The sequence below is a fragment of the Heliangelus exortis genome, chromosome 10 (assembly GCF_036169615.1).
Source record: "Heliangelus exortis chromosome 10, bHelExo1.hap1, whole genome shotgun sequence".
Lineage (NCBI taxonomy): Eukaryota > Metazoa > Chordata > Aves > Apodiformes > Trochilidae > Heliangelus > Heliangelus exortis.
Genome location: NC_092431.1, coordinates 4743663 through 4770344, shown reverse-complemented (window position 1 = coordinate 4770344; position 26682 = coordinate 4743663). Strand labels below are relative to the sequence as shown.

Below are 26682 nucleotides of genomic sequence, written 5' to 3'. Positions count from 1 at the left end.
AAAGGTCATCTATAAGAACGTTTGAACATGATTACACAGCATTTTGTCACAGTACACTTTTTCTCTCTAAAATACATTCTGCAGTTAACATCCTTATCTTCTTTCACTACTTCTATCTTGCCTTTATAAGTAAATACACTAAAAAGTTTCTACTTAGGTTAAATGAGCAAACATTATATGTAAGTTATTACAATTTGTCACAGTCACACAATGTTTTTGGCACATAACTTTGCAGTTAATACTTCCATTTTATAAACAAAGTTACATAGGTTAAATGAACACATATAACTTCATATGTAAATTATTACAAGTGGACAGTCACGTATTTTTCAATTAAAAAAACCCCAAATTTTCAATCAAGTATACCCAGTACAAAGCTTATAGCTTACAGCTGTGGTGGTGGTGTCCAGAAATTGGCAGGCAGGAGCACTGGGAATGTCAGCTAAGTGGGTTTTTTTTTTACATGAAGCAAACCTTCTAAAGAGGGAATGTGTTATGTAGGCAGGAATATTGCAATGAAAGTCTTTCCTTTGGAGTGCTGAAACTTCTGGGAGATTGCTAGATCCATGAATTCATGCATGAAGGCTCTGGTGATCCTCAAAGATGAGATTGCAGGTTTGGTGTCTGTGAAGGCCACCTGGCTGTGAAACCAGAGCTTGAACCTTCAGGTGGTTCCCACACACAGGCAGGGGAGTGATGCTCAGCATTGATCTGGGTTTGGCATTCCTGGTGCACCTTGGGTCTTAAGGATCGTGCCCGGAAAGGAGTAGAACTGGGACATGCAGTGTGCAGATTACACAGTCAGCAGGGTCAGTGTATCTATACATTAAGCAGGGACTGTGTATCTATACATTGAGCAGGGACTGTGTATCTCCAGAGGCAGGAGACATCCCAAAGCCTCCTGAGTTTGGCACTGCTTAAAGAAATCACTGATGTGCAGCTGTGCTTCTGAATTAGAGGTCAAAACCCAGTGGATTTTGTGCTGTATTTGGGAAGGTAACCACAACTGTCACTGGTGTAATTTTTTTTTTTCTAGATGTTGATTTCCTGTGCAAATAATACTACTTAAAAAAACCCCAAACAGCTACAAAACAAAACATCCTGTGCCAAATCTTCACTACATTCATCTGTGGTGTCAGGAGGGCTTCAGCTGCATCTGTCTCTGCAGGACCAGGGGAGCATTGCTGTTAGTAATGTCAGCACTTAGTAATGCTCAAATATGTGTATTTTATGGTGCTTATGGTATTATTTTGCTCTGTTTATCCTACGTTTGGTTTCATGTGGTTTCTGTAGTGAAGGGTTAATTTAAATGCCTTTTGATTGCAAATACCCATATCCTATTTTCCACTGCAGGACTGACCTCTGGAGGTGCTTCTGGCAATAGCACCAGCAATGAATATTTAACCTGTGGATCATGAAATAATCGTTTCCTTTGAAAGACCAGCATAGCTTACAGGGAGTTAAAATACAGAAAAAGGCTTCTGCTACGTTTTCTGTTTAATGTTTAACACTCTGCATTTAGTTTTGGTGTGTGTGTCAGATGCCACATTCAACTTCTGTGCTCAGAGAAAATGCATTTGCAAGGAAATGTTTCCCATGCATAGTAAGTGGGGAAAAAACAACAGATACAGGCAGTCAGATCACTCCCCCTTCTCTCTTACAAAATAATTTAAAAGCAGGGGAAGGTCTCTGTACAAGTCTGGAGACAACCTAAGCCTTTAGAAGAGTATTTAGGCTGGGGGGATGGTGCTTGGCAGCCTGGGTTGCAGGAATGTGGCAAAATGTGGACCAAAAACTCCAGTATAATGTGAAAATGATTGATAAATCAGAATAAAACAGTTGAAACCAATGAGGAAAAAAGCTGTAGAGGGTGGTACAATGTGGCAGTGGTGTTGTTACCTTGTGTAAACTGTTCTGTTGAAATGCTTTATGAATTAAGGCCTTTTAAGTGAAAACTTCTAGCTCAAAGTAAGCCAACAAGAGCCTGCAGGAGGAACTGATCATAAAATCAGTGCTCACAGGAGAGACAGAACAGGTCTGAGCTTTTCTTTTGCATGGTTAGGACTGGCTGTGGGGTGAGGTTGGTCTGGTTTAGGTAAACATAACTTATTAAAATAGTTCTAAGGTTAGTCCTACTCTGCCTAGAAAGAGCTTGGTGTGTAGATCTGCTTCATGTTGTAAAAATGCAGCAATTTTATTAAGTATTACAAAAAACTTAAATTTGGAAGAACTTTGTTTCTCAGGGAATTTCTCTTTCCCAGCCTCTTTGCAGAGGAGGAGAACAGCAAAGTGTTTCTCCCATTCTCTTTTTTTTTTTCTCCCAGGTTTTTTATCAGCCCCTTGGCAAAAATACCAGAGATCCTCCTGAGTCTTTATCTCATAGCTCCCCCTTGGAATGGGGGAGTGTGACAGTTCCCATCTGGAAAGTCTCTGGGGAAAATCCTTGGAGAGATGATTTTAGGCTGTGAGAAGCTGGAAGCTGAATTCTGGCACCCCAAAACTCAGGCTGCTCTGTAAATCATGACCTTTTCCCTTACCCAAGACCTCCTCAGACCCTCATTTTTTATCTTCAGGAAGGATTTTCACTTTCCTGAGACTAGGAACTGGAGAAAAAACCTAAATGTTATTGAATCTGACCAGAAACATTGTTTTATTTGTTCCTCAGTTCTCCATTGCAAATGAGGTAAGGATACATTTACATCAAATACAGACTCGATCAGCATCCCTCAGGTTAATTATGTTAAAAGTCCTGCTTAACCAAAGCAAGTGACAGAGAGTTTTGTTCTTTCTTGCCTTTGTTTCTTAGCCACTCAAACATTTCTTCCAGAAAGCAAGAAAACCCCACCTTCCTTGCTCAGGCAAAACTCCTGCTGGAATTTAGGCTAAAAGGAGAATAGGGATAGCAAGAGGGAAATGGTGAACTTTATAGCCCCCAGAACTGTACAGACTTAAAAAGCAAGGCCCTTGTAGCCATATTTACCTTCTCAGTGTAGCCTTGTGTTAGATTTAACAATATTTAACAATAAAATCTCCTAAAAGATACACGTGCACCATAAAAGAGGGTGTGTTGAGTGAGGGCTTTTATTTCTAAGTCATTTTGCAGCAAATTCAAATTTTGGCTGCATTTTAGAAAGAATTATTACACACCCTTGAGCAAAGATCTGGCTAATATCCTTATTTCTCATCAGCTTATCACTGATCCATGCCAGGGGACCAACCTGGTTTTTTTTTTTTTTTTTGCTTGAACCTCAGACTCCACCACAGGGAACAGAGGTGGCGTTTGGCCTAGGGAATTAATTTGAAAGATTCAAATTTTGGAAAGAGCTGTGCTTTAGGCTGAAGTTCACAGAATTAGTGCCTGCTTGCTGCCTGGGTATCTCTGCTCCATCTTGTCTTCTCAAACCTTGCCAGGGTAGAGTGCACGAGTAGGAGCATTACAGAGAATGCAGGGGATGGGTTTATCTTGGCAGATCCCAGAAGATGGTCCAGGAGGTGCAGTTCTTTATATGTGGTGGTTTAGCAGGCTGGGTTTCATGTTGGGCTTCTCTTCTGCAGGTCTAGGGGGAAAAAAGGTTTTGGTTTGCTTGGATGTGAAAGGAACAAGAAGGTAATTAATGAATATCTGCTGATTTAGCTCATTGAGCCTTGGTGTGCAGGCAGGGACCTCCAAAAGCAGGCTGCAAAGTGTCCCTAAATCCTCTTCAAGCTGGTGAAGGACCTGCAGCATTTCAACTAGAGTCAGACAGAACTTTCTTAAGATGCACTGTTAATTGTTACACTAATATAAAAAAGAAAAAAAAGCTTTTCAAAGCTTTGCCTCCATCTTCTGCACACTCCTCTCTTCTAATCAGGCTTTTTTCCACACTCAGAAATGAGGAGGAGCTCAGGGCTTTTTTGGAAGCTGTTATTAATTAATAAAGACTTTTTCTTGTTGCAAAACAGTTTCCTGCAGAGGAGTTTAAAGGAAGCTTTCTAGGCTACCAGTGTATTCCTAAAATGATAAAAATGACTGGTCTCCAGCAACTGATAGTTTTATGCTGATTTAATGAGTTGGGGATTTGGCACCAATTTTCACTGAAGTTTAATTTGTGGTGGAAAATGAATCCTTCAGCTGCCAGCAAGAATCCCAGGCCAGCTCCTGAGGCACTCTTTAATTGAGGGAATTGCACTATTAACTTCCAAGGAGCTTCATTTCAGTAAGTGGGAACAGCTCAGAGCAGCAGGAATTTCCTCTCTAAATAAAACCTAAAATATGCTACAATTGCCCAAACTAGCACTGTGTCACCCTAGTGCTGCCCAAGGAAGGGTGTCCTGGATGAGATGGTTTCCTGAGGCACTTGTAACCCAGCTGCACCATCCCTGCAAAATGGAAGGGCTCTGCAGCCTGGTTTTCCCCTTAGGGACAGAAAATCTTTGCACAGGGCTGGCAAGAGGCATGGAGATAAGTGAAGAATGCAAAGCCTTGTCCTGATCAAGGCTGCAAAAAGAGCTCTTTGTTATCACTCAGCCCTTGGAAAGCCAGGGGAAGATCAGAAGAGCTCTGGGTATAATAAATATCCATTGTAAGGACAAGCTGTTCCCTTCTCCAGACAGGTAGAAGAAAAAGCAGGTCTGTAGGAGTGGTTGTATTCTGACATAATACGCAGAGAAAGATTGCAGCCGAAGGGCAGAAGTTCCTCTGTGCCTCTTTTCCTCAGTGTTATTATTCCAGCACCCGTTTCTAATCTTTTTTTCTTAAAAAAAAAAATAAAATAAAATTGTAGGGATCCATTTTCTGTTAATGTAGGGTGAGGGAGACATTGCCAGCTCATCGTTTCTTTCTGAGTGATCATGTTAAAGTTCAACTTAAAACCTGTGAAACCCATGTACATATAACAAAGAATTTGAATTTATCCCATCTTAAAGATGCTTGATTTGCAACAACAGAGGCTGCAAAGGTGGGACAATACCAAACCTTGCTTGCAGCCCAGCTTTTCCAAGTGCTAGCCCAGTGCTGGCACTCACTTGCCACAGGCCATAGGGTGCACTCCCTGCACCCCCTCCCAGAACTGCAGAGTTTGGTCCCTGCAGAGCAGGTGAGGTGAAGGAACCAGCCCCAGGGAGGTCACTTGGCAGCAGCAAAATGTGTGCTCCTTGCTGGCAAAAGGATTTCTTGTTTTCAGCTGGCAAATTGCAATTCTTATTCTGATAGTCCTGGTGACCCAGGATGATGGGTGGGTTGGGGAGGCAGGAGGAGAAGCATTAAAAAGGATCCTGTCAGACCTAGAAAACAGCTTTAACTCTTAAGCTATAGGTATCTGCATTGCTGTTTCTCAGGAATGTCACCTGAGGCTGCATCAGCCTCTCTGCTGCTCTTGCTTGGTGCCTGGGAGTGAAATAGAGGTGTAAAGCCATGGGGCTTTGGGTCCAAAATTGTGCAGAGAGGGGATGGGGATGCAATAACTTGCAGCCAACCCATGGGCTCAGGCTGAAGGCCCAGTGATGAAATCAAATCAAGGGATGAAATTCGGTCACCCCTGGGCTCCAGTTGGAGCAATGCACTGGGAATGCTCAAATGTGGTGTTAGTTATGAGCATCATGTGACACAGAAAGATTTTAGGCTGCCACAAACCCCTCCTGTCCTCCTATTTAGTACCTGCTGCAGTGTCAGTGCTCAGTGATTTGAATTACACAAAATTAAACAAAACAAAATTAGGAGAGATTCTGATCTCTCTTTCTTGCTTTTAATTCATTACACATCCCCTTCTATCCACTGTATATCAGGTGAAGAATTTTTAGGTCACTTTTTGGCACTTGCTTGCTTTGTCACTTGAGGGCAAGGTGCTGCTCAGGTTTAAGGAAAAAAAATCAACACCTGTCACTTAGTAACCTTTTACATCTGCATCTTTGCCTTCTGGTTTTTAAAATAAAAGAGAAAACATTTTTAGTTCAAAGAGACTGAGTCACAGCTTGGAAATGAAACCCTGTGGCAGGGCAGGGCTGGCATTCCCTACCAGCTTGAATGAAATTTTCATGTGAGAAGCAGCAGCAGGGTCAGCCTGGGAAAATGGAGTTATTTTTCCTGCTCTCTCCAGTAACTTTGGCATTTTGCTGAAATTCCATTGGCAGCAATTAATTTCTACACCAACCTGAACCCTGCTCTTCCCCATTTTAGCATCTCTGCTTTTCCTTTGGGATGTATTCAGCAAAATACTATGTCCAGATACTAATTTTAGCACAAAGTAAAAATTAAAAAAAAAAAAAAACAAAAAAAACCTTTCCTTGAGGGCTCAGGCAGAAATTAATTGCAGCTAATGGCTTTTCACTGGTAATTCACATCAGCATTAAAAGGCAGGAAAAAAATCACTGTGGGGCATTTGTAGGTTAAAAATATTGCAGGTCAGCAGGGAATGCTGGTGCAGATGGAGGGCTCTTGGCTCCTGGTGACTTCAGAGGGAATTTGGGCCAACTCTGGGTGCTTTGCTGCATCATCAGCTCTTTCCCTTGGGGAAGAATGATTTCTGGCTGTGCTCGTGGGTGCTTTTCCAGGTTTTCCTTCCTATTGCTGCAGACTACATTAGTATCTCTCAAGGCAGGAAGATGCTAAAAAATTATACTTTTTAAAAGTGGGTCAGCTGGTGAATTTGTCTCTCATCAGCTGCAGGTGGTGGGGTCAGGGAGGATTTAGTTAGTTAGGGTAATTTGGCAGCAAAACTCTTTGGTGTCCCAGGCAAATGAGCTGAGCCAATTTAATGACAGGAGTGGAACTTCTGGGGGTACTGAGCACTCCCCAAAGGAAAGTTAAACTGATTTCTGCAAGCATTAAATTGATTTAAATGCAGCTGTGCTTGCTGCTTGCTGCTTGCTCAGGGTAATTTAAAGACATTTCAGACATGAAATTTCACCGAAGGGCTTTTGCCTACTTGGAGATTTTGCATTTCTGCTTTAACCAGAGCAGTCTCCCAGCCTGTGAAATTCAGCTGCTTGTTTGGTTACAGCTCAAGCTGTTCACAGGAGTCTCAGCAGTTAAATTTGCAAACCCTTTCTTGCCCCCTGATGCATCAATTTAAGAACAGTAGAGCCAATGCAGTTTGACAGGGTAAGTTCTCTATATTTATAATCTTTTTTTTTTCTCCTTCTAGTGTAGGAATTTATACTTACTTCTTAGGCTAAGCCTGCTGATGAAGAAAACAGGGACTTTGATATTTTCTTTTTTTTTTTTTAACAGTCCTTGGATTGACTGATTGATCCTGACCTAAAGGGGATGGCTAGATCCATTCCTATTAAGGACAGGGCTGTGGTTTGGGGCTGGAGGAATAGTTGTGGGGGTTTATGGGTGAGTCTTACATTGGCACAGTGTGATGGTGATGAGGAACAGGAGGTAGATGTCCTCTCCTTCTCCTTGGAGGGGGTCCAGTGTAGTGAAATGAGGCAACCAGGTGCCACTAATTACCAGGTAGTGGGCATGAGCTTGTGTTAAGCCCACCTGTGCTTTATTGACCCCTAATCCTGCTCATGTGCAGTAGGGGCCCTGCCTTAATCAGGCACAGGTGGGCTTAGCACAAGCTCATGCCCACTCCCTGGTAATTAGTGGCACCTGGTTGCCTCATTTCACTACAGTCCAGGACAGGAAAGTGATGAAGACAATGAAGTGAAAGGTTCCATCCTTGTCCTGATGGACCCAGAGTACACCAGTGTCCTCCTTGTCACTCAGACTCTCCAGCTCCAGCCTTGTCCCTCCCTGGGGGGTGTGATGCTGCTGCTGTCACAAAACTTGGTCCTCAACTTGTCCTTCTGGCCACGGATCCCAGGGCAGCCTGTTGGGAGAGACATCCTCATGGGAACAGCTCAGGAACAGCCACATCCATGGGGTTCTGAGTCAGAAGCAGAGGGAGGCCCTGCTGGCCAGGGGATCTGAAGGTTTTATTGGGGTCCTTGCTGGGATCGGGTGTGCAGGGTGCTCAGCAATCAGCCACCCAGGTTTTAAAGATGGGTGCTGCCCTCCAGAAAAGCCTCTCAGCTGCCTTCTCAGGGATGTTGCCTCTTCCCAGCTTATCTGAAGTGACTCCCAAAAACCACAGACTGCTAAACCCCCTTTTTCCCCTTTCCCCTTCCCTCCAGATCCACTTTTCTGACTGGGATCCCTTCCTGGGCTCCATGAAGCTGCAGCCACCCCTCTGGCTGCCCCACGCTGGCTGAAGTGATGTCACCTTTGCCTCCACAATTACTGAACAAACTCAAAGTTTTTAATTTGCTTTTTATTTTTTTTCCCCTTTAACTATTTAGCCCAGTTCCTTGGATTCAGTGGAAGGGCTTTGCTTGCCCCTCTCAGTGAAGGTGATGTGCAGCCCCATGTCCAAACTCACAGAGCCCCAGAGTGAGCAGAAGGAGCAGAGCCCCAGAAGGAGCAGAGCAGGAGGCCTGGACATCTTCTCCAAAGGGATGAAGGGATGTCCCTGGGATGCCACCATCCAAAGGTGCAGGATGGTGCAGAGGAGCAGAAAGGATCTTTCTCACTTGACCTGGGAGGCAGCATTGCTGTGTGGAGAGGATGTGGTGTCATCAGGACCCTCTTGGGTAAAAAAACCCTGTTTTGTCTGTGGCAAAATGAAAGGGGAAAAAAAAAGCCTCACGTTTCTGAAGAAATTCAGTTCTAATCCAGAATTTGGGCTTAGTTATGGTTATGGGTTCTTAATAGCACCTCAAGGATTTTGCTTTTACAGAGCACCACGAGCCACCCTGATTCTGTCCCTTTTTTACTGGCAGCTTTGCTTTTGGTGATGCACAGCATGGGTTTTTGGGAGCTTGGTGCCAGAGTGGTCTTCAGAGGCAGAGGCAAAACATCAGCTGATGGATAAAGAGGAGAAGAGGATGTTCAGTATGGCACTGGCTGCAGGGAAGCTGTCAAACAGCAAGCAGGAAGGGCTGGAAATTTTGGCTTTAAAAATAGCCCCATCTGGGATGCCTCACAAAGTTCTGGGTCACCTGGGGAGGGGGGGTGGGAGCCTGACCTGAACCTTACTGTGGCCACAGAAGTTACCAAGAGTTTGTAAAAGTGTTAATAAAACAAAGTACCAGGCAAACAAGGGCAGAAACCTGAGGAAAGGAAAAGAAAACTTCTTTCAGCTACTTTTACTGCCAGGCACCATCTCATCAGCATTGCAGGAGATCGTGGGCTGCAGGAGATTTTTAGTAGCAGTGGAGAGGTTTTAAGGTATCCCTGGTACTTTTCCATATTCAGGTTGCTCTATTCTTTGCTCAAAATTGGGTATTTTTTTTTTCCTGATAACATGAAGGTGAGATTTATTACAGTGTATCTGAATTATAATGGAGAACATTCATCTCTCTGTAAAGTTGGAAAATATCCCAGTCATTCCTCTAGATAGCTGCACATCCAACTGCTCAAACACCACCTATTCAAAATTTTTGGTAATTCAAAAATGCATTTTTTTTTCCTGTTTCTTTTCAGGATAGAAATTCCTATGGAAACCTCCATTTTACCTGAAAACGTGAGATTCCAGGAGTCTGGGATTTTTCCAGACAGTTTCTCCCTTTACATTGTAATGGACTTGAAGACAAGGAATGTTTTATCTTGTGTACTAGAGGAAAAAAGGAAAACACCCAGCAAAGCCCTCCCTGAGCACCTGCTGGTGTTTAGTTTTAATTGGAGTGTCCTTGATGGTGTTGTTTTTCAAGCCTGCTTTTCATGCTTTGCTTTGCACGTAGATATGAGCCCTGTTGATCAAAACCAGTTCTCCTTTATCTTAACTTTTTGTTGAGCCGCTGAGAATCCGAAACTGATTTCTCAGGCAGCTCAAGGTGCAGGGCACATTTGTACAAAATAAAACAACAGAAAGCTCAGGGCATTGGGGCTGCTTTAGATCCAGCAGCCGTAGCTGCATCTGGGTTAAATAAGTTATTTTTTCCCCCTAAAAATCTGCAATGAAAGAGCTGAATCCTATTTCCAGCACTTTATTTTTTCTCCATCACCTCCTGCTCTGTGGTCAAAGGGGAAATAGGCTGAAAAGAGCAGCTGGATGGCCTGGGGTCTGTAAAGCATCATTTCCCCCAGTGCCACCTGCAGACAGCTCTGATTCCTGTTTGGAGCTCCCCAGTGGTGGTGGAGTGTGAGCTTGGAGAAGTAAATCCCAATTCCATCCTTTATTTGAAGGACAGGCTTAAAACCCTCAGTCAGACCCAGCAAAGAGGTGCCAGGGGTGAAGTCCTCTGGCCTTGATACTGCTCTTGCCACTTGGAAGGAGGAAGCAGGGCAAGGAAGGAGCTGGGAGCTGAGCAGGGAACATGTCCAGCCTCTCACCCCAAGTGCCACAGGGGATGAGAAGAGCACAGGGCACATGGCAACACCAGGGCCTGAGGGGCTTTCCCACAGAAATCCTGAAACATTAGGACCAATGCAGTGCTCAAGGCATGACCACAGCAGAGCAAATGCTGGTGGAAAAAATCCTGCCACTTGCAGCTGACCTAAAATTTAGCTGTTTTCTGTGTTTTCTGCCTTACCCAGTCTCATAGGTCTCTGCAGAAAAACTCCAGAACCCCAACCCTGTATCTCAAAATTGCAAAGGGCCAACCCACACACGTCACCCCTTGCCCAGGGGACCTCTTTTCAGCCTGCTGGTGGCACATTTTTGAGCCCTGGGGGTGATGCTTACCTACAACAAGTCGTGTCCCAGTGCCCAGGAGGAGCTGGGAGGACTGGGAGATGGAGCAGCAGTAGGTGCCATTGTCTGAGGTGTGGAGGTGGCTGATGTGCAGCCTGTAAGAGGTGCTGGGACTCACCCTGTGGACTCTAAACTTGTCCTGGTTGGTGTCTGTGCCAACACACAGGACAAGTGTCCTGTGTGGCTTTGCTCAAAAGGTTGGAAAATAGCAAGAACTCACAATTTTGTCTCTCCTGGCTCCAGCAGTACCAGTACACCCCAGCAGACTCCTTTTTCAGCTCACAGAGGATTTCTGTTCTATTGCTGGTTTGTGCTAAAATATGCTCTGGAGTCTGGGATAAAAATAGATTCATACAGAAGCCTAACTAAAAGGAGACAGGAATAGAGAGCTATTATTTTCTTGTCATTATTTTCTTCCATGCTGAGCACAGATTTCCTTTGTGGGCTTAAGAAGATCAGATAGTTACAGACCAGGGGGATCACACAAGCAAGACACAGCAGCTCCATCAGGATGCTCCCATGCTCCTCCAGAGGCTTTTTGGGTGCCTGAGCTATTTTTTTGTCAAGCCTACTTCTATAGGTAGAGTTTGCATAGTAAGCAGTGATCTAGGGAGGGGGCTCAGTGGCAGAGAGAGGGATGGAGGGAGGATTAATAGGTGTCCTCTGGGCTGGGAAGGGCAACCCCACTTGCTCCCCTCCTGCCCTCTTTTTCTCTCACATTTTTGGTGACACTTCACCTCTCTTTCAGCAGATTTATTTTGAAGCTCTTCCCTTATTGGCCAGATTTTTATTCTAACAGATGCAACACCAATAAATGTCATCTCAGGTGCATAAGAAGACAAAAACTGTGCAAAGCATCTCAAAATGATCCAAATTTATATTACTTTTCAGATGACATTATTTTTTTATGAAGTTCCAGACCTGGGAAAAGAGAGGGAGGGAGGGGTAGTGGTGGGGTTGAAAGCCTTGGTTTGGCATCGTGTTGCCCTGTTTGGGTTTGCAGCTTTTGTGGAAATTATCTGAGATGTCTTTGGCCCAGGCAGATGTGAGCAGTGTCTGTGTGTGAGCGAGGATGTGTCCTTGTGGAAATGATAGCAGGTAACTCGTGATCCTTTCTGCTCAGCAAACAGTCCCACGAAGATGAAGATACTCCAAAACCACTTGAAAAACACCCCTCTGAAGATAAGGATTCTCTTGCATCCCCCAACTGTTTCCCAGGCCTGTTTTTAAGCTGTGCAAAAAGCTCCACAAAACAAAGGTTTGGCCTTTTCTCTTTTTTTTTTACCTTAAAATGTCCCTATTCCTTCAAAATCCCAACGCTTTTTACAGTAGTGGTAGCAAACAGCCTTGTAGAGCCCTGCAGACTCAGTCGTGTGGGAACTGGTTTGCATGAGCACAAGAACAGCTGAAGCCACCCCTGTGGCTCAGGGCCCTGATGTCTCCCATGTCCCTTTTAGGGACAGGCAGAGAGGGGGGATCTGGTGACTGACACAGGCCCAGAGTCTTCCCCTGTCCCTGCACTGGTGACCCCCTGGCTGCAGAGGTGCTGCAGAGACAAGCAGGCTTCAGCCCTAATATTGCAATGCTGAAATTCAGGTGTTGCACAGCAGCAGCTGCAGCATTTTCACCCCACCCTCTGGTTCTGCCACAATATAAATGTCTCCTTATCACTAAAATCAATAATTTTCAAGTTTCAGACTTCAAGCCTCTCAATCCCTGCCTTTTGCTCTGGCAAACACCAGGGTGGCTTTTTAGGGGATGAAATGTGTGCAGCTGTGGGGTGTGGTGGTTTCACTGTCCCCTGAGGTCTGACTGCTGGATATAGGAAAATCAACACCCCCCATGAAAACCTTTTTCTTGAACTGCTGGAGAGATTACAAGATGAATAAGAAGGCATCAGAAGGGATCCTGGAGAACTCAGCTCAGCTCTGAGCCAGTGGTCAAGCTCCAGCTGGGTGAGTTGGGAAGGAGCCAGAGCAGAAAACTCATCCTCAGCCAAACCTTCACCCCCCAGAAACCTCCCTGTTCCTTTTCCTGGTGTCCCCCTGCAACATCCTCGAGGGATCAGCTTGAGCTGGCAGCCCCATAGAGACATTTAGCAGGTGTTTCAAACTCTCAACAATTTCCATTTGTCCTGTAAAGTGTAATTCTACCACTTTGTTCTGACACTGCCTGCATATATTCAGGCCAGAACCCCTGTAACCTGTCTGCAATAAGCAGAAGGCAGCATGGTGTTACAAGACACCAATTTTTTTCTGTGGCTCTTGGGAAACATCGGGTTCTTGTGTAGGTTTAGACATAAATTTGATGGGATGTCAATCACCTTTGCATTACACAGACAGCTGCAACTTTAACTTCTCCATCAGCAGCTTCCCACAGTCCATCTGCACTAAGAGGGTGCAGTAAAAACAAACTCTGTGGTGTCTATGCCATTATATATTGCTTTAGAATAGAGTGGAGTAGAATAGTACAGAATAGAGTAGTACAGAACAGAATGTACTATTTCACTTGGAAAGGATCTACAGTGATCATCTAGTCCAACCTCCTGATCACTTCAGTCTCACAAAAAACCTAAATTATGGTATTTACCAAAAGCTAAAGCATTGTCTGAAGTTCTGCTCTGATGGGTAAGAATATCCTGTAGATCTATACTACTCCTGTATATTTAAACTTGCATCATCTGGATGCTGCATTCCCTGTGCTGGAGCAGAAAGGAGGAGAGGCTCCAGCATGATTTTAGCTGCCTTAAGAGATTTTTCCATCTTACCTGGGGTCTGGAGGCAGATGCAGAGATGGAGCCATGGCTGGGCCATGGTGATGGAGTCAATGATGGGGTTTGGTGCCAGGTCCCCCCTTCCACACACTGTCACCTCTTGATGCCTTCACCCCAGGAGGTTCTTCCCCAGCTCAGTGCAGATGTCTCAACAGCTGCCAAACAGCATCTGCCACATCTGCACCCAGAGCCCCAGCCTACAGCTTCTTCTGTCCAGGTGTGCATCAGGGCAGCAGCCCCATGAATTTCTCCAGCACCATACAAGATCCCCCCAAATCCACCTTAGAAGGAAAAAAAGCCATATGGTTGTTTTCTTCAGCAGAATCTTTAGCAGGAGGTATTTTTAATTTTGGGCCTGGAAAATGCTGAATGCCAAACTAGTTCACCACAAAGCAGAGGTATCACAGAAAACTTTGAAGCCAAGAACAAGTAGCCTCAAACAAATTCAGTGGTGTAAAGCCACAAAATTAAGGAAAATCTGCTGGGGCTCCCCACCTTGCTGCTTTGATAGCTGCAACAGTGCATGGCTCATATGCAGAAAAGTTTAAATGAGAGATAAATATCAGAGTGGTTTTGAAATGTCTTTGGGAAGGAGAGGTTTGAAACATTCAGGGTCTGGGATTCAAAGAGTGAAATACATGATGTGAACTTCCAGGGATGAACTGGTGTCAGCAGCCTGCAGTATTCCTGTGTTCAGGGGGAAAATAAGAAGATAAATTTTTTGTAATTTTTATTTTTTCACTACCCCTTGGCTGCCAAGCAGAGTTCAGTGTTGTTTTATTCCCACCTTGTGCAGATCCTCCTGGTCCTTACAAAGCCTCAGGATTTCCCAGCAAAGGGGGATTGCCCAGGGGGTCTTAAGTGACACTGAGAAACCTCCCCCGTGGTCTGAGCTGAGCTGGCAGATGGATAGGAAAAATGATATTGAATCTTGTACAGTGACATTTTTTTGTCAGTTTCATACCAGATTTTTCCATGCTGCTCTAACACGTCCCCTCCCTATGTGTTTAAAATAATTTCCTGCTTGAAGGGGGTTGCTAACCACCCAAAGCCTTGCCACCAAGGGCTCAGCTGCCAAAATTTAGGGTGGGCTGAATTGCTCCTTAACTCTTTCCTGACAGGAGAAAGTAATTTTGGTGTTTTCAAACCCACTGCAATGCTTTTAAGCTCTTGTCTTCAGAGCTGAGTCCCTGGCTGGGGGGTGAGGCAGCAGCAACCTGCCTCTGCCCTGCTTACCTCCTGCTCACCTTTCCTCTTTTGCTTCACACTACTCCCAAATCTGGATCTGGACCTCCCCAGAATGGGGTGTGGGCACCCCCTTTTTTTTTTTTTTTTTTTTTTTAAGTGAAATTTTCCTTTATCCCCAGGGTGAACTTGATGAGCTGAGCTTGATATCCCTGGCAATGGCTTCATCCCCCTTTTCTAGCTGCTGCTGTCACTTGTAGCATCTTCTGGCCTCCTGGCCAGGACCAAAGTGCTCCCAGAGGTGGCTTTCATCACCATTACAACCTGGGACACTGGACATGTTACACTGGGTACCAAATGTTGTTGTAATGCTGGTAACACTGGGTTGCCTAAGCAGATATATTGCTTTTTCTAAGCAGTTGTCTCTCAGGAGGATTCCGTGGGACATTATAGCAGCTTTAGAGATGATTTACTGCAGTGTTTTTACCTACAGGATGTCTTCTCTAGAAAGAAAAAGGAATATTTTCAATGTGAAAGCAGAGTGTGTGTGCAGAAACAGGGATTCTTTTAAAATTTTTTTGGTGGTGTTGTTTTGAAGCTGCTGTTTATGTGCAGTTGAGATATTTACCAGTAGCCAAACTGTTCTCAGGGCTTGAAGGTGGAAAACATTTTGGAGGTGGGATGGCTTTGTCTGGCAGCCTATCTCCAACAAAAATAAAAGCACTGTGGGAATGTGCAGACGTGCAGCTGCTGTTTATAACATCCCCACACTGTTTGGGGCTGCTGGCCTGGGAAGAAAATTGGGGAGGAAAAAAGGGTTTGAGTTGAACTAATCTGTTAATACAAGCAAGATCTGTTGGTGACCTTGTTGGGGTACAGGAGCTCCTAATCACAAGGAGCAAGATTAGGGCAAGATGGAGGGGACTGCTGAATTTTAGTGTATTAATGTCATTAGGCTGCAATTTAATAAATTTCTAAGGGGATTTTATTCTTTTTCTGAACTAAAAGACAAACACTTTGTCCCTAGCCCAACTATCTCCCTTCACCACATTCATGGTTTTCTTGTGGGTCTCCTCCTTGCCTATCCCAGGGGGAAACATTCCCCCCTCTTCTTTCAGCCCACAACCCGAGAACCCCATCACACCAACACTAATTTGCTGCTCTTTCACCACCTTCATTATGTTTTCAACAACTTTATATTTTCTCCCCATGATGAGTTTCTTACAACAAAGTATTTGATCTCAGGAGCAAAGCTTTGGGGTAGAAGGGAAGGGCCTGCAGACAAGAAGCAGGGCCTGCAGACAAGAAGCAGGACCTGGCTGGGGTTTCATCTCTGCTCTGTTCTCACCTCACAGCAGAGGTAATAGCAGCTGGGCTGTAAATGCCAGGCTGGGGAATGGTTTCCATAAAAACAAGGAAAAATCCATTTCCTCTGTGCTTCCTGGGATACAAGGGTTAAATTTTGGGACTGATGAGGGCTGCTCAGCCTCAAACCTGGTCCAACTCAGCCAGTACCAGCAGAAACTGGAAGTAAGGGCTTGCTGGGGATAAAGGGCTGCTGGATGGAAACTCCTCAGGACTCAAGCAGCCACAAATGAACTTTTTTTTTTTTTTGCTTTACATTTTTTTCAAGCATTTTTTTCTGGGAAGGATGTAGTTTCTGGAGTATTTAAGGGAGGGGAAAAGCAGCAATGAGAAGGGCAGCATTTTCACTGAGTAGCATGAGTACTGCCTTTTTTCTTAGTGTAATGTCAGGAGAAAAATAAAACAGCTTGAGTTTTCTTTTCTAAACTGCCCCGAGCTATCAGATGTGGTTTGTAGGGTGAGGCTGGGGGGGTTCACTGGCCTTTCCAGGTGCAGATTTCCAGATGTTTTCCAGCTGGTACAATACCAGAGTCGAGGTTCCTGACACATCATGGGATACCCCTGAGGTAGACACCAGTGTGCATTTGGCTGTTTTGTGGCACGGAAAAATGCTGCTTTTGAAGCTCAGAAGCCAAAATGGGATTAAACTACAAACTCTATTAATCTTCCTGCCATCTCATCTCCCTCCAGCAACCGATTTGTGTTTGGAGGGGCAATCTGGAGGGACCACACTTGTTACAGGTGTCAACTGTGGTGTCCCCCCAAAACCCAGGTACTAGCCATCAAGTGAGGAGATCATGGGGGGACTTAGAGACGATGGATGCTGAGGGCCCAGGCTCCAGGTCTCCCTCTTCAGGGCACCTGGTGCAAGCAGCAGTTAGACCAAGCGAGTAGTGACTAATCTTGGGCCCCCCTAAAACCGATAAGGGGCAGAGCAGCTGCTCCCATGTGATTTTCGCCTCCCTAATCAGAGCCAAACAGGATAAGAGAAGACAAGGTCAGTGTCCCTGGGAAGACAGAGGGAGGGATGCAGCACCTGCAGGAAAAAAGCCACCGAAGAAGTAAACAAAGATGTTATCAGTCACAAACAACGTCCTGCCATGACTATAAAAGGCCACCGGGACGAGACCTCTCCAACACCTTTACCTCGAAGGTGCTGAACCTGCCAGACCTCTTCGCTGACCGTCTCCAGGCTCTCGGGACCATCAGGACACCCATCCAAGGATTGGTGAGATCTTATTCCGGGGCTCTTACTTCTCCTCTACTTCTCTTCACCCTTTCCCTCGTCCCTTCTCCTTCCCCTCCCCGCGAGCCGCCGGGTCGCTGCGGCTGCCCGCTCGGCTGCAGCCACCTGTCCCTGCCTTCCCTTTCCCTTGCTACCAGGCTCAGCATCCCCCCGGGGGGACTTTTTCGGAGGGGTGGGTTGCGGGGTTGCAGCCTTCCTCTACGGGTGGTTGGGTGGTGCTGTGTTATGGTAGTTTTGCCCTGAGACGGAGCCGTTCCGCGTCTCGTTCCCCTGATGATGATGAGCGACATCGTTAGCAACTGGAAGCTGGAGCAGTTTGTGCTCCAGAAATGTCTCCCTCCAATTTGGTCTCCCGGGTCTTTCCAAGGCCCGGAAGCGTACCAGCAGCTCTGCCAACAGTGGGAGAGCTGGGCGGAGGAGTCCAAAAAGTCCAAACCCACAAATAAGTGCAAGAAACGTGCGGCTTTGCAGGGTTTGTTGATGGTGAGCAGGGAGTTGTCTAAATTGCTGAAGGAGGCTCTCCAGAATGTGCAGACTTTGGAGCAGGCCAAGGTTGATCTAAAAATGGAGGTGGACAACCTGCGGGCTGAGGTGCAGGGTTTGTGTGGGGACTCTCTGAGAAGTGCAGTGGAGATCACCCGGCTGGAGAGCAAGCTGGGCTATGAGAAGCAGAAAACGGAGGAGCTGGAGAAGGAGGTGGGGAAGTGGATCGGGGAGACCCACGACGCGCAGAGTGCGGTGCGGGCGGTCCTGCAGGACGTCCATCGGGACCGGGGTACCGGCCCGGATCATAAGGTGTGTCATGCCAAGATCCAGGAGCTGCAGGCGGAGCTGGGGGTGTCCAGGGGTATCGTGGCTGCCATCCAAGGCAAGCGGAGCCGGTTCGGGAATGGTGAGGGGGAGGATTCCCTGGACCCGCACCCGCCTCACTATGACTATGAGGATGATGTGTGGGGTGCCAACGGCCCCACCAGGCCATCCCCCTATGCTCCTCTGCGGGAGGAGGTGTGCCAGCTGCAGGGAGGGGAGGTGGAGGCTTCCAAAGTTAAAAAGAGCCCCCCCGATGAGCCGGCCAGCCATGGCCCTCTCCAGGCCATAGATACTAACAGGGCTGTGCTCTGGTTCACCCCTGAGCAGCTCAAAACGGTGGGGAAGATGCTGGGGCCGTTGACAAAGGAGACAGCAGTGAACTGGCTGTCCAGGGCACAGCGGCTGCCCAGGTGCCAGAGTGGCAACTCAGTGAGTGACCTGATAGACGTGGTGAGAAAGTGCATGAAACCAGATGATTTTGCTGCTCTGCCGGGGGATGTGCAGATGGGAAATGTCCAGGACATTGGGCACGTCCTGTCGGCCGTGTTGAAGGTGTTTTTCCCGGAGGTTAACCCCTTAGTGCTCTTCCACCAGGAGAAGCAAAACCCAGAGGAGCGTCCGGATGCTTATGTTAACCGTAAAAAGATGCTCTACCAGATCGCGGGGCTGCCCGGTTCCAAGGAGTCCCCCCTTGATTTTGACCGTCCCGAATTCAAGGAGCCACTGGTGGTGGGGCTGACCCCCCCGCTGCGGGTAATCGCGGGTGGGGATGCAGCCAGGAAGCCGTTGTCAGAGCTGGAGCAGATCCTGACCCAGAACTTTGAGCTGCAAAAACAGGCGTTCCCGGGGTACATGTTGGGGGGGAAGAAAGGGAAAACCTCAGCCATGTCCTTCCAAAATGGGGGGGTGAGAAAAATGCAAGGAGACAACCGAAAAGATTCTGATGGCAAGGGTGGTCCGGGCAAGGAGAACCAGCAAGGGCTGAGGTATCAAAAGTCAAACCCTTGGCGGGCCGAGCTGAGGAAGCGTTTGATAAAATACGAGAAGCAGGAGGATATCGATGGGTTGCCGGACGCAGAGCTGTTCCGAAAACTGGCCTTGCACGAGGCCAAAAAGCACAGCAGCTCCAACCCGATTGACCCGGGGTCTAAGGCTCAGCAATAGGGCTGCCAGGCACCCGCACCGCCCCTTTTTGTGGCACCGATTAAGACCGATTCATGGGGGCGCCTGATAGTTGATGTAACTATCGGAGGAGGGGTGCTTGGACAAGTGATGTTGATTGACATTGGTGCCTCTTATTCAATTCTGAACCTGGCCCCCGGCAAAGCCGGGCTCTTCCAAACTTGTGAAATCATTGAACTGACAGGGCCGACAGGCCAAAAATCCTCAGTGCCCTTCACGGGGCCCATACCCTTTGAAATTGGGACTGCCAAAGGGTCTGAAAAATTTGGGAAAATGGAAATGAAAGGTAAGCCAGGAATTTTAGCCGTCTCTGCCCTGACAAAGATGGGGGTGGTGGTGGACCTGGCAAACCGATCGCTGTTACACTGCCCTCAAAGTGCTGTGCCTGTCATCCCCGCGAGCCACAGGGTGATGTCCGTGAAAGCCCCTGAGCTCCTGGTCCACCCTGAGTGGGAACCCCGGGTGAAATGGGTCACGGAACGGTTCCGTCAGGTCTGGGCAAGGAGCAAACTGGACTGCGGGCAGATCGATGCTCTCGTGACAGTCAAGGGGCCCGATCCCCCTCCTCAGCCGCAGCCGCAGTACCCGGCTGAGGCTGAGGATGGTTTGTGGCACACGGTTAAGGCTTTGCTGGAGCAGGGGGTGGTGGTGAGGCAGCAGAGCACCTGCAACGCCCCCGTGTGGCCCCTGAGGAAAGCTGATGGGAAAACATGGAGGCTGACGGTCAACTTCAGCACCCTGAACGGCGTCACTCTCTTGCGGACCTCTGCGGTGGCCAAGTACCCCGACATCATGGCTACCATCTCCCAGGGGTCAGAGTGGTTCTCGGTGCTCTGCCTGACCAGCCCATCCTTTGCCATCCCCTTGCACCCAGAGTGCTGGCACAAGTTTGCCTTCACCCTTCAAGGGCAGCAATTTGCCTTCACCAGGGTCCCCCCAGGCTTCCACAACACCCCCGCCATCTGCCACGCACACATCACCAGGATGTGGGAGAAGCTCAGACACCGGGAGAGCGTGGTGTCCTATGCTGGTGACATCCTCATCCACACCCGCACCAAGGAGGAGAACCTGGAGGTGCTGGCAGAGGTGCTGGAGGCTGTCCAGAAGACGGGCTTCAGGATCAGCCCCACAAAGGCCCAGCTGTGCTGGAAGGAGGTCTCCTACCTGGGGGTGACCCTAAGGGAGGACGGACGCTCGCTGGAGAAGCAGAGGGTTGAGCTAATACAGAAGGTGTCAGCACCAGCTGATGCCACTACCCTGAGAGCCTTTCTGGCTCTTCTGAGGTTCTCCCGTGATTTTGTTGAGGGCTACGCAGAGAAAGCTGCTCCCCTCTGCCACCTCCTGCGTAAGGACACCCCCTGGGAATGGGGGCCAGAGCAGGACGAGGCAGTCAAGGCTTTAAAGGAGAGTGTGGCACAAGCTCCCATGCTGGCACGTCCCCAAGGGGACAGACCCTATGTCCTGCAGCTGGCCAGCACAGGGAGGGGACTGCAGGCCACCCTGGGCCAGCAGCATGGTGCCACCCTCCTCCCTGTGGCCCATGCCTCACGCCTCCTGACACCAGCAGAGCAGCAGTTCAGTGACTATGAGAGGGAGGCATTAGCACTGACCTGGGCTGTGCAGCACTGGGACTACCTGGTGGGGTCAGCCCCGGTGGTGCTGAGGACCTCCCGCACCCCGGTGAGGTACCTCTTGTCAGGCAAGAGGGACAAATGTCCCCTGCGCTGTCCCAGAATGGCCAACTGGGCTTTGGCGTTTACCGACAAGGGGGTCCGTGGGGAGGTGGGGGACCCGTCACCCGGGGCTTACAGGGTGATTGTCACTGGAGAAAGGGACGGGGAGGAACCAGGGGGACCCCTGGCTGAGCCCAAGCTGCAGCGGGCACCCCTGTTTGAGAGCAGCCTCAGCCTGGAGGAGGCCAAGGAGAGAGGTTATGTGGTGTGGTTCGTAGACGGGTCCAACTACTACGAGGGAGGGGTGCCCTACACGGGCTATGCCGCCGTCAACCAGGCCACTGGGGAGGTGGTGAAAGGGAAGTGCCTGCCACACTCCATCCAGGCCGCCGAGCTGGTGGCCGTGACGGCCGCCCTGGAAAACACACCGGCGGACCAACCGCTGGCCATATTTTCCGACTCGGGTTGGGTGGTGAGGGCAGTGCTGGAGTGGCTGCCCCTCTGGAGGGACAGGGGCATGCAGTCTGCTGATGGCAAACCTGTCACCTATGCCAAAAAGCTGCTGTACCTTGCCAGGCTGGCAGAGCAGAGGGAAAGGCCGGCACAGATCATTAAGGTCAAGGCCCACAAGAAGGGAACAGAGGAGGCCAAGTGGAACAAGGAGGCCGATGCCAAAGCCAAGCAAGGTGCAAAGGAAGGGCTGATGTGGAAAGCCAGCAGGCCCTCAGAGAATGGCCCTGTGTTGGTGACTCCCAGTAGGAACTGGGAGAACGTGGACCTGCTGGGCTTGCAGGCTCAAGACCCCAGCATCTGGGAGTTAGCAAAAGGGAGAGAGTACAAAGGGTGCAAGGTGTGGAAGGACATCTCAGGGCTGGTCCTGGCACGGAAGGAGGGGTCAGACTTCCCAGTCTGGGTGGTGCCTGAACTCCTCCGGACCGAGCTGGTGGCCCTGGCTCATGAGCAGGGGCATCTGGGGACAGACAAGACCATGGTGAGGCTGCAGGGTGCTGGGTGGTGGCCCGAAATGAGAGAGGATGTGGAGAGGTATGTCAGCAACTGCCTGACATGTGTGGCAAACAATCCCGATGCCAAAGCAACCAAAGATGTCCTGGGCCACCAGAGGATTTCTGGGCCATGGAGCAAGTTAGAGATGGAATTTATTGGCCCCTTGCCCCAGACAGCCCAAGGGAACAGGTATTGCCTGGTGATCAGTGATAGCTTCACCAAGTGGGTGGAAGCGTTCCCGGCTCGAAGCAACACAGCCAGCGCAACTGCCAAGATCCTGGTGGAGAATGTCTTCTCACGGTGGGGTGTCCCGAAGGAGATTGACTCGGATCATGGCCAACGTTTCATCGGAGAAGTCACAAAAGGAGTGTGCCAAGCCCTGGGTATCAAGCAAAAGCTTCACATCACGGGGCATTTCCAGAAGCCCGGCTCAGCAGAAGAGACCAACCAGCCACTGAAGACAGCGCTGAGGAAGCTCGTGAACCAGCAAAGGAAAGATTGGGATCAGAAGCTCCCTCTCATCCTTCTGGCATTACGGGGGGCCATGGCATCTCAAGCACCTTCTCCCAAAAAGATGTCTCCTGCAAGAGATCTGAAGCTGCTGGGACACTGGTGGCAAAGAGGGGAGCCGCCGGATGAACTGCAGCCCCGCGTCCTGATGGACAGGTGGGTCCAGGATGTGCTGAGGACGGTGCTGGCTACGTACCACCATCTGGCCTCGGTGCAGGAGACCAACATTCCCAAGATGGACAAGCAGCTGGGAGTGCTGCTACGTCCCATGGAGTGGAACACGGGGGATCTGGTAACGTATCGCGGGGTCAGAGAGAGAAACCAGGTGCTGGCACCCCAATGGCTGGGGCCCGTTAGGGTTGTGAACAAGGCCAGCTCCTCCATGTACCAGGTAGAAATCAGAAAGGGGGCGAAAATGCAGGAAAAATGGCTCCATTCTTCACAGTTAAAAGCATGGAAGGGAAATTAACGGGGCTGGAGAGCCCGTCTTTGCTTATGTTTTGCAGATAAAGGAAAATGGAAGGCGATTGTGACCGGCGGGAAGGGAGAACTTCGTGGCATCACCAGCCCTGTTTGTGCTGCGGGGAAATTGGTTTGAAATCTGTGATTGCAGGATTTGCTTTGCTTTATGGTACGTGCTTAGTGCTGAGTCCCCAACGTGCCCAACCCACCCACCAGCACCTCAGGCAAAAAGCCAGTCATTCCCACTTTGAGAGACACCCTGACACATGGGCCATGGCCCAGCACAGGGTCAGGAGGGACACAAAAATTGAGACTGATTGGCCCTGGTCTCAAGCTCACATAAAATACACGGGAAGCATGGGATTGAATTCTAACAAAGGTTTAAATTTATCAACGGTGGTTATGCATGGGACAGAGGTGTTCCTGGAGAATGAGTGGAGCTGGGACAGTGCAAACAGAGTTCCACTGCTGCTGGGGAGGGTGGGACAAGAGATCAAGGTAGGGTGCAGGGTTATTAATGGATCCACTCACCAGCGGGTAACTCAAATCTCTGTAACTGAAGTAAAAACTAAAAAGAATCAGAAAAAAACCTGTGCTATGGAAAAATTGGACTGTTGGTGCAATTTTACTCTGGTCCAGCCAGTCTTTGTGGTCTGCCTCTGGGCACACAACAGCGTGGGGCTCTCCTTTAAATTTATGATTAGCACAACAACGCTCTCCCTTGCTGCCTTTAAGATCTCAAAGTGCCATTTTTTGGCCTGGCACGCAGCCCAGTACGCTGAAGTTGGCAACCAGGTAAAATTGGAAATCAAATACTCCCAAGAAAGTGTAACTGACCCTTTGCAAATCAATGGCACCACCGTGATCATCTCAGCCCCTAATGGCCACAAGTGGGTTGTGCCACTCAAGTGCCTCCGTGAGAGCAAAACTCTTAATAGATCTGAATTAAGCTCAGAGGCTGCATGGTATAATCAGGATTATGGACACTGCCAAAACCTGGTCATAAACCTCCGGGTTTTGTGTCGAGGAGATTTGAGCATAGAAATGTCCTCTGAGTTTGGAGGAAAGTGGTGGATAGGAGGCCCTGGAGGATTTAAAAAAGAGTTTACCATCATTGCTGTCCTGCGCCCTTTTGTTTCCAAAATAGGCCCTTACGTGGTCAAGAAAAATCACATCCAAGAGCTGTTGACCGGGCCCATCCGGTCACTGAAAAAAGTGGTGTTGTCCCTGTCCACTGCTAACATTTCATCTGTCAGACCACACTGTTCCCCCTTCCTCTCCACCCTTCACACGGGCTGGCTGGCGTGGCTCCACAGCCGCTCCATCCAGGGGACCCGGGACAGAAGAGACCTTCTGGCCACGGCGCTGGGAGGAGGAGGCGCCGGGCTGGGAGTCCTCAACAGCATGAATGTTGAGGTCTTGGCCAACAAATTGGAGGCTGTCACCTCGGGTGTGCAGAGCCTCATCAATCCCCTGAATTCATCCCTGGCCGGCCTCGGGATGGGCCAGTGGCTTGTGGCAGAGGTGTTGCCCACCTGGGAACAAATGACTGAGAAAGACCACCAGGTGCTGTTGCGAGCACTGGGTGTAGAGCAAAGTAACATCTCCCTTGCTCTTAGCTGCATCCAGGCCCAGATGTGGGTGCAGAGTGTCGTTGCAGGTATCCTGAGAGATGGTGACAATGGTGTCCTCCCCACCGAGATCCGAAAGATCGTGTGGGACGCGGCCACGGAGAAGGAGCGGCAGCTCCAAGCCTGGTGGAGGCTCGTCAACTTCACCCACGACCAGGCCCACAACGCAGTCATCGCCCACGTCCTAACCGTGGCAGAGGCTCACATCGAAAAGGTTTACCCCATCGTGGCCCTGGGGGTTAACACAAATGGGTCTGTGGTCTACCCCCTGGACCACCGCATGTGGGCGAGGGTGTCTGGTGGGAAGTGGCAGTCGGTAGATTTGGAAGCCTGCATTTTGGAAAGGGGGCTGGGATTCATCTGTGAAGACGACGCCCTTAAGGCGAGCGACGTTTGCTTTGACACCAAAGAAGGGGTTTGCCACTTTGAGATCAATCCCCAGAGCAGCAACAAAACCGTGTTGGTGTATGTAGGGAAAGGGTGCGTGTGCTTTAGAACCATGTGCAAACATGTGCAAATTAACGAAGTTTATAATCAGACCGTGTTTAATGACTCGAATATGTGTGCTTGCAATGTAGCTATTATTAGAGGCTGTGATTTTGTGTATAAGCCACCTGTGTTTACTAGCCAGTTACTAATCAGAAACTATACCTTGTATCGTAGTATAACCCCGACCCCCATTGGTATGGATTTGTCTCTTGTGAAAGAAATGTTAGAGCATGCCAGTTTACAGCAGCTGTTAGAAAATGCTAAGGCAGAAGCCAAAAAGATCCTAATAACTGTACATCATGATGGCAATGTTATAAAACAGGTAATGGAACGAATTAAGAGGGTGGGAGAACACCACTGGTGGGAAATTTTCTTTGGCTGGTCCCCCACGGCCACCGGCATTTTCAACACGCTGCTGCACCCCGTTGTAGTTATACTGCTGACCCAAATCTGTGTGTGCTTTGCCATGGTAGGGACTTGTTACTGGATTAGGCAGGTGAAGCTCTGCATTGACAACCAGGTGCAAGGACTGGGGATGGCCAAACGCCTCCTACCATAGTCAAGGGCAAGACTGGGTTGGCCTCTGTGTTTGCCACCAAGAAGAACCTTTAGCTCCGCTGTTGGTTGCAACCCAGTAGGCGTTGAGCGGTGGGGACACATGCCATGCCAGACCTTGATGTGTGGGATGGCTTCCTCTGTATAAGAGGGCCATCCAGGAGGGGAGGACAGGCCAAAAAGCCTGCACTTGGCATGAATCCCAGAATGGTTGAGGTTGCAAAGAACCTCTTGAGATTATCTAGTCCAAACTCCTTGCTCCAGCAGGGTCACCTAGAGCAGATAGCCCAGGACTGTATCCAGTTGAGTTCTGACTGTCTCCACAGATGGAGACTCCACAACTTCTCTGGGCAAGCCTTTTCCAGTGTTTGATCACCCTCAAAGTAAAAAAGCAAGAGTTAGAATAAGTAATTTGTCTTTGAACCTATGTGAAGAAGTTGCTCTTGTGTGATTTAAGACTCCTGAAGCAGAGGAGAAAGGGAGAAGGAAAGCCAAGGACAGTGTCTTTGGAAGAAAAGAGAAGGGAGTGTGATGCCTGAATGTGGAAAAGCACCCAGTGAAGATGGCAGAGGTGTTGCCAGCCTCAGAGACTTGGAAAGATGATAGAAGATGAGCAGAACGAAAGACTGTAATCACCTTGGACTTACAGGAGCTGAATCCACATGAAGCTTTGTAACAACCATCTCTAGGTTCCCAAGACTCCCAGAATATCTGGCCAATATTTTGGTGAGATCTTGTTTTTGGAGCCTGGACATTACCATTTTGTTTTGCCTAGCTGTGCATATACTCAATAAAAGTTGTTTGTTAGAGAATGAACTGTCTGTTCAATCACCTCCTGCTGCCCTGCTCACTGCCCAGGCTTGTAAGTTTGGCTGTGCTAGTTAAGAGAAATTCTGGTAAAAAGAAAACAGGTGTTTTTTTTCCACATTTATAGGCCAATTTCTCTCACTTGCTTTCTCACTTGCAGGATACTCACTTAAACAGAAAGATTTCTGCCTTGAGATGAAGAATGAGGCTCTGCACAAACCTCCTCCCCTTTTTCATCACCCCCTGCCTCTGGATCCAGGAAGAGCTTTTAAATATATAGAGGGGGGTCTCAGTCCAAAAACATTGGCAATTTAAAAAACTACATTAACCA

At 48.4% G+C, this 26682-nt stretch overlaps 4 protein-coding genes across 4 annotated transcripts; 3 read left to right on the top strand and 1 right to left on the bottom strand.

Moving 5' to 3' along the window:
- Positions 1-8497: 8497 nt before the first annotated feature.
- Positions 8498-11011, bottom strand: LOC139800630 (T-cell surface glycoprotein CD8 beta chain-like). The gene is given in 3 exon segments (XM_071753931.1): positions 8498-8826; positions 10569-10836; positions 10838-11011. Coding segments are annotated over 3 exon segments (618 nt in total). The 3' UTR covers positions 8498-8650.
- A 5282-nt stretch (positions 11012-16293) lies between these two features.
- On the top strand, positions 16294-19201 carry LOC139800354 (uncharacterized). Its single transcript, XM_071753207.1, has one exon. It carries the CDS (start codon positions 17501-17503, stop codon positions 19199-19201), a length of 1701 nt encoding a protein of 566 aa, XP_071609308.1. The 5' UTR covers positions 16294-17500.
- Positions 19202-19309: 108 nt separating this feature from the next.
- LOC139800352 (protein NYNRIN-like) lies at positions 19310-26356 on the top strand. The gene has a single exon (XM_071753205.1). The coding sequence runs from the start codon at positions 19310-19312 to the stop codon at positions 22874-22876; it is 3567 nt and encodes a 1188-aa protein (XP_071609306.1). The 3' UTR covers positions 22877-26356.
- Positions 22924-26356, top strand: LOC139800353 (uncharacterized). The gene has a single exon (XM_071753206.1). It carries the CDS (start codon positions 22924-22926, stop codon positions 25546-25548), a length of 2625 nt encoding a protein of 874 aa, XP_071609307.1. The 3' UTR covers positions 25549-26356.
- Positions 26357-26682: the final 326 nt, after the last annotated feature.

What these genes read in the sequence shown, in the direction of transcription:
- LOC139800354 (XM_071753207.1), top strand. Translation starts at nt 17,501, where the DNA reads ATGATGATGAGCGACATCGTTAGCAACTGGAAGCTGGAGCAGTTTGTG.
- LOC139800352 (XM_071753205.1), top strand. Translation starts at nt 19,310, where the DNA reads ATGTTGATTGACATTGGTGCCTCTTATTCAATTCTGAACCTGGCCCCC.
- LOC139800353 (XM_071753206.1), top strand. Translation starts at nt 22,924, where the DNA reads ATGGAAGGCGATTGTGACCGGCGGGAAGGGAGAACTTCGTGGCATCAC.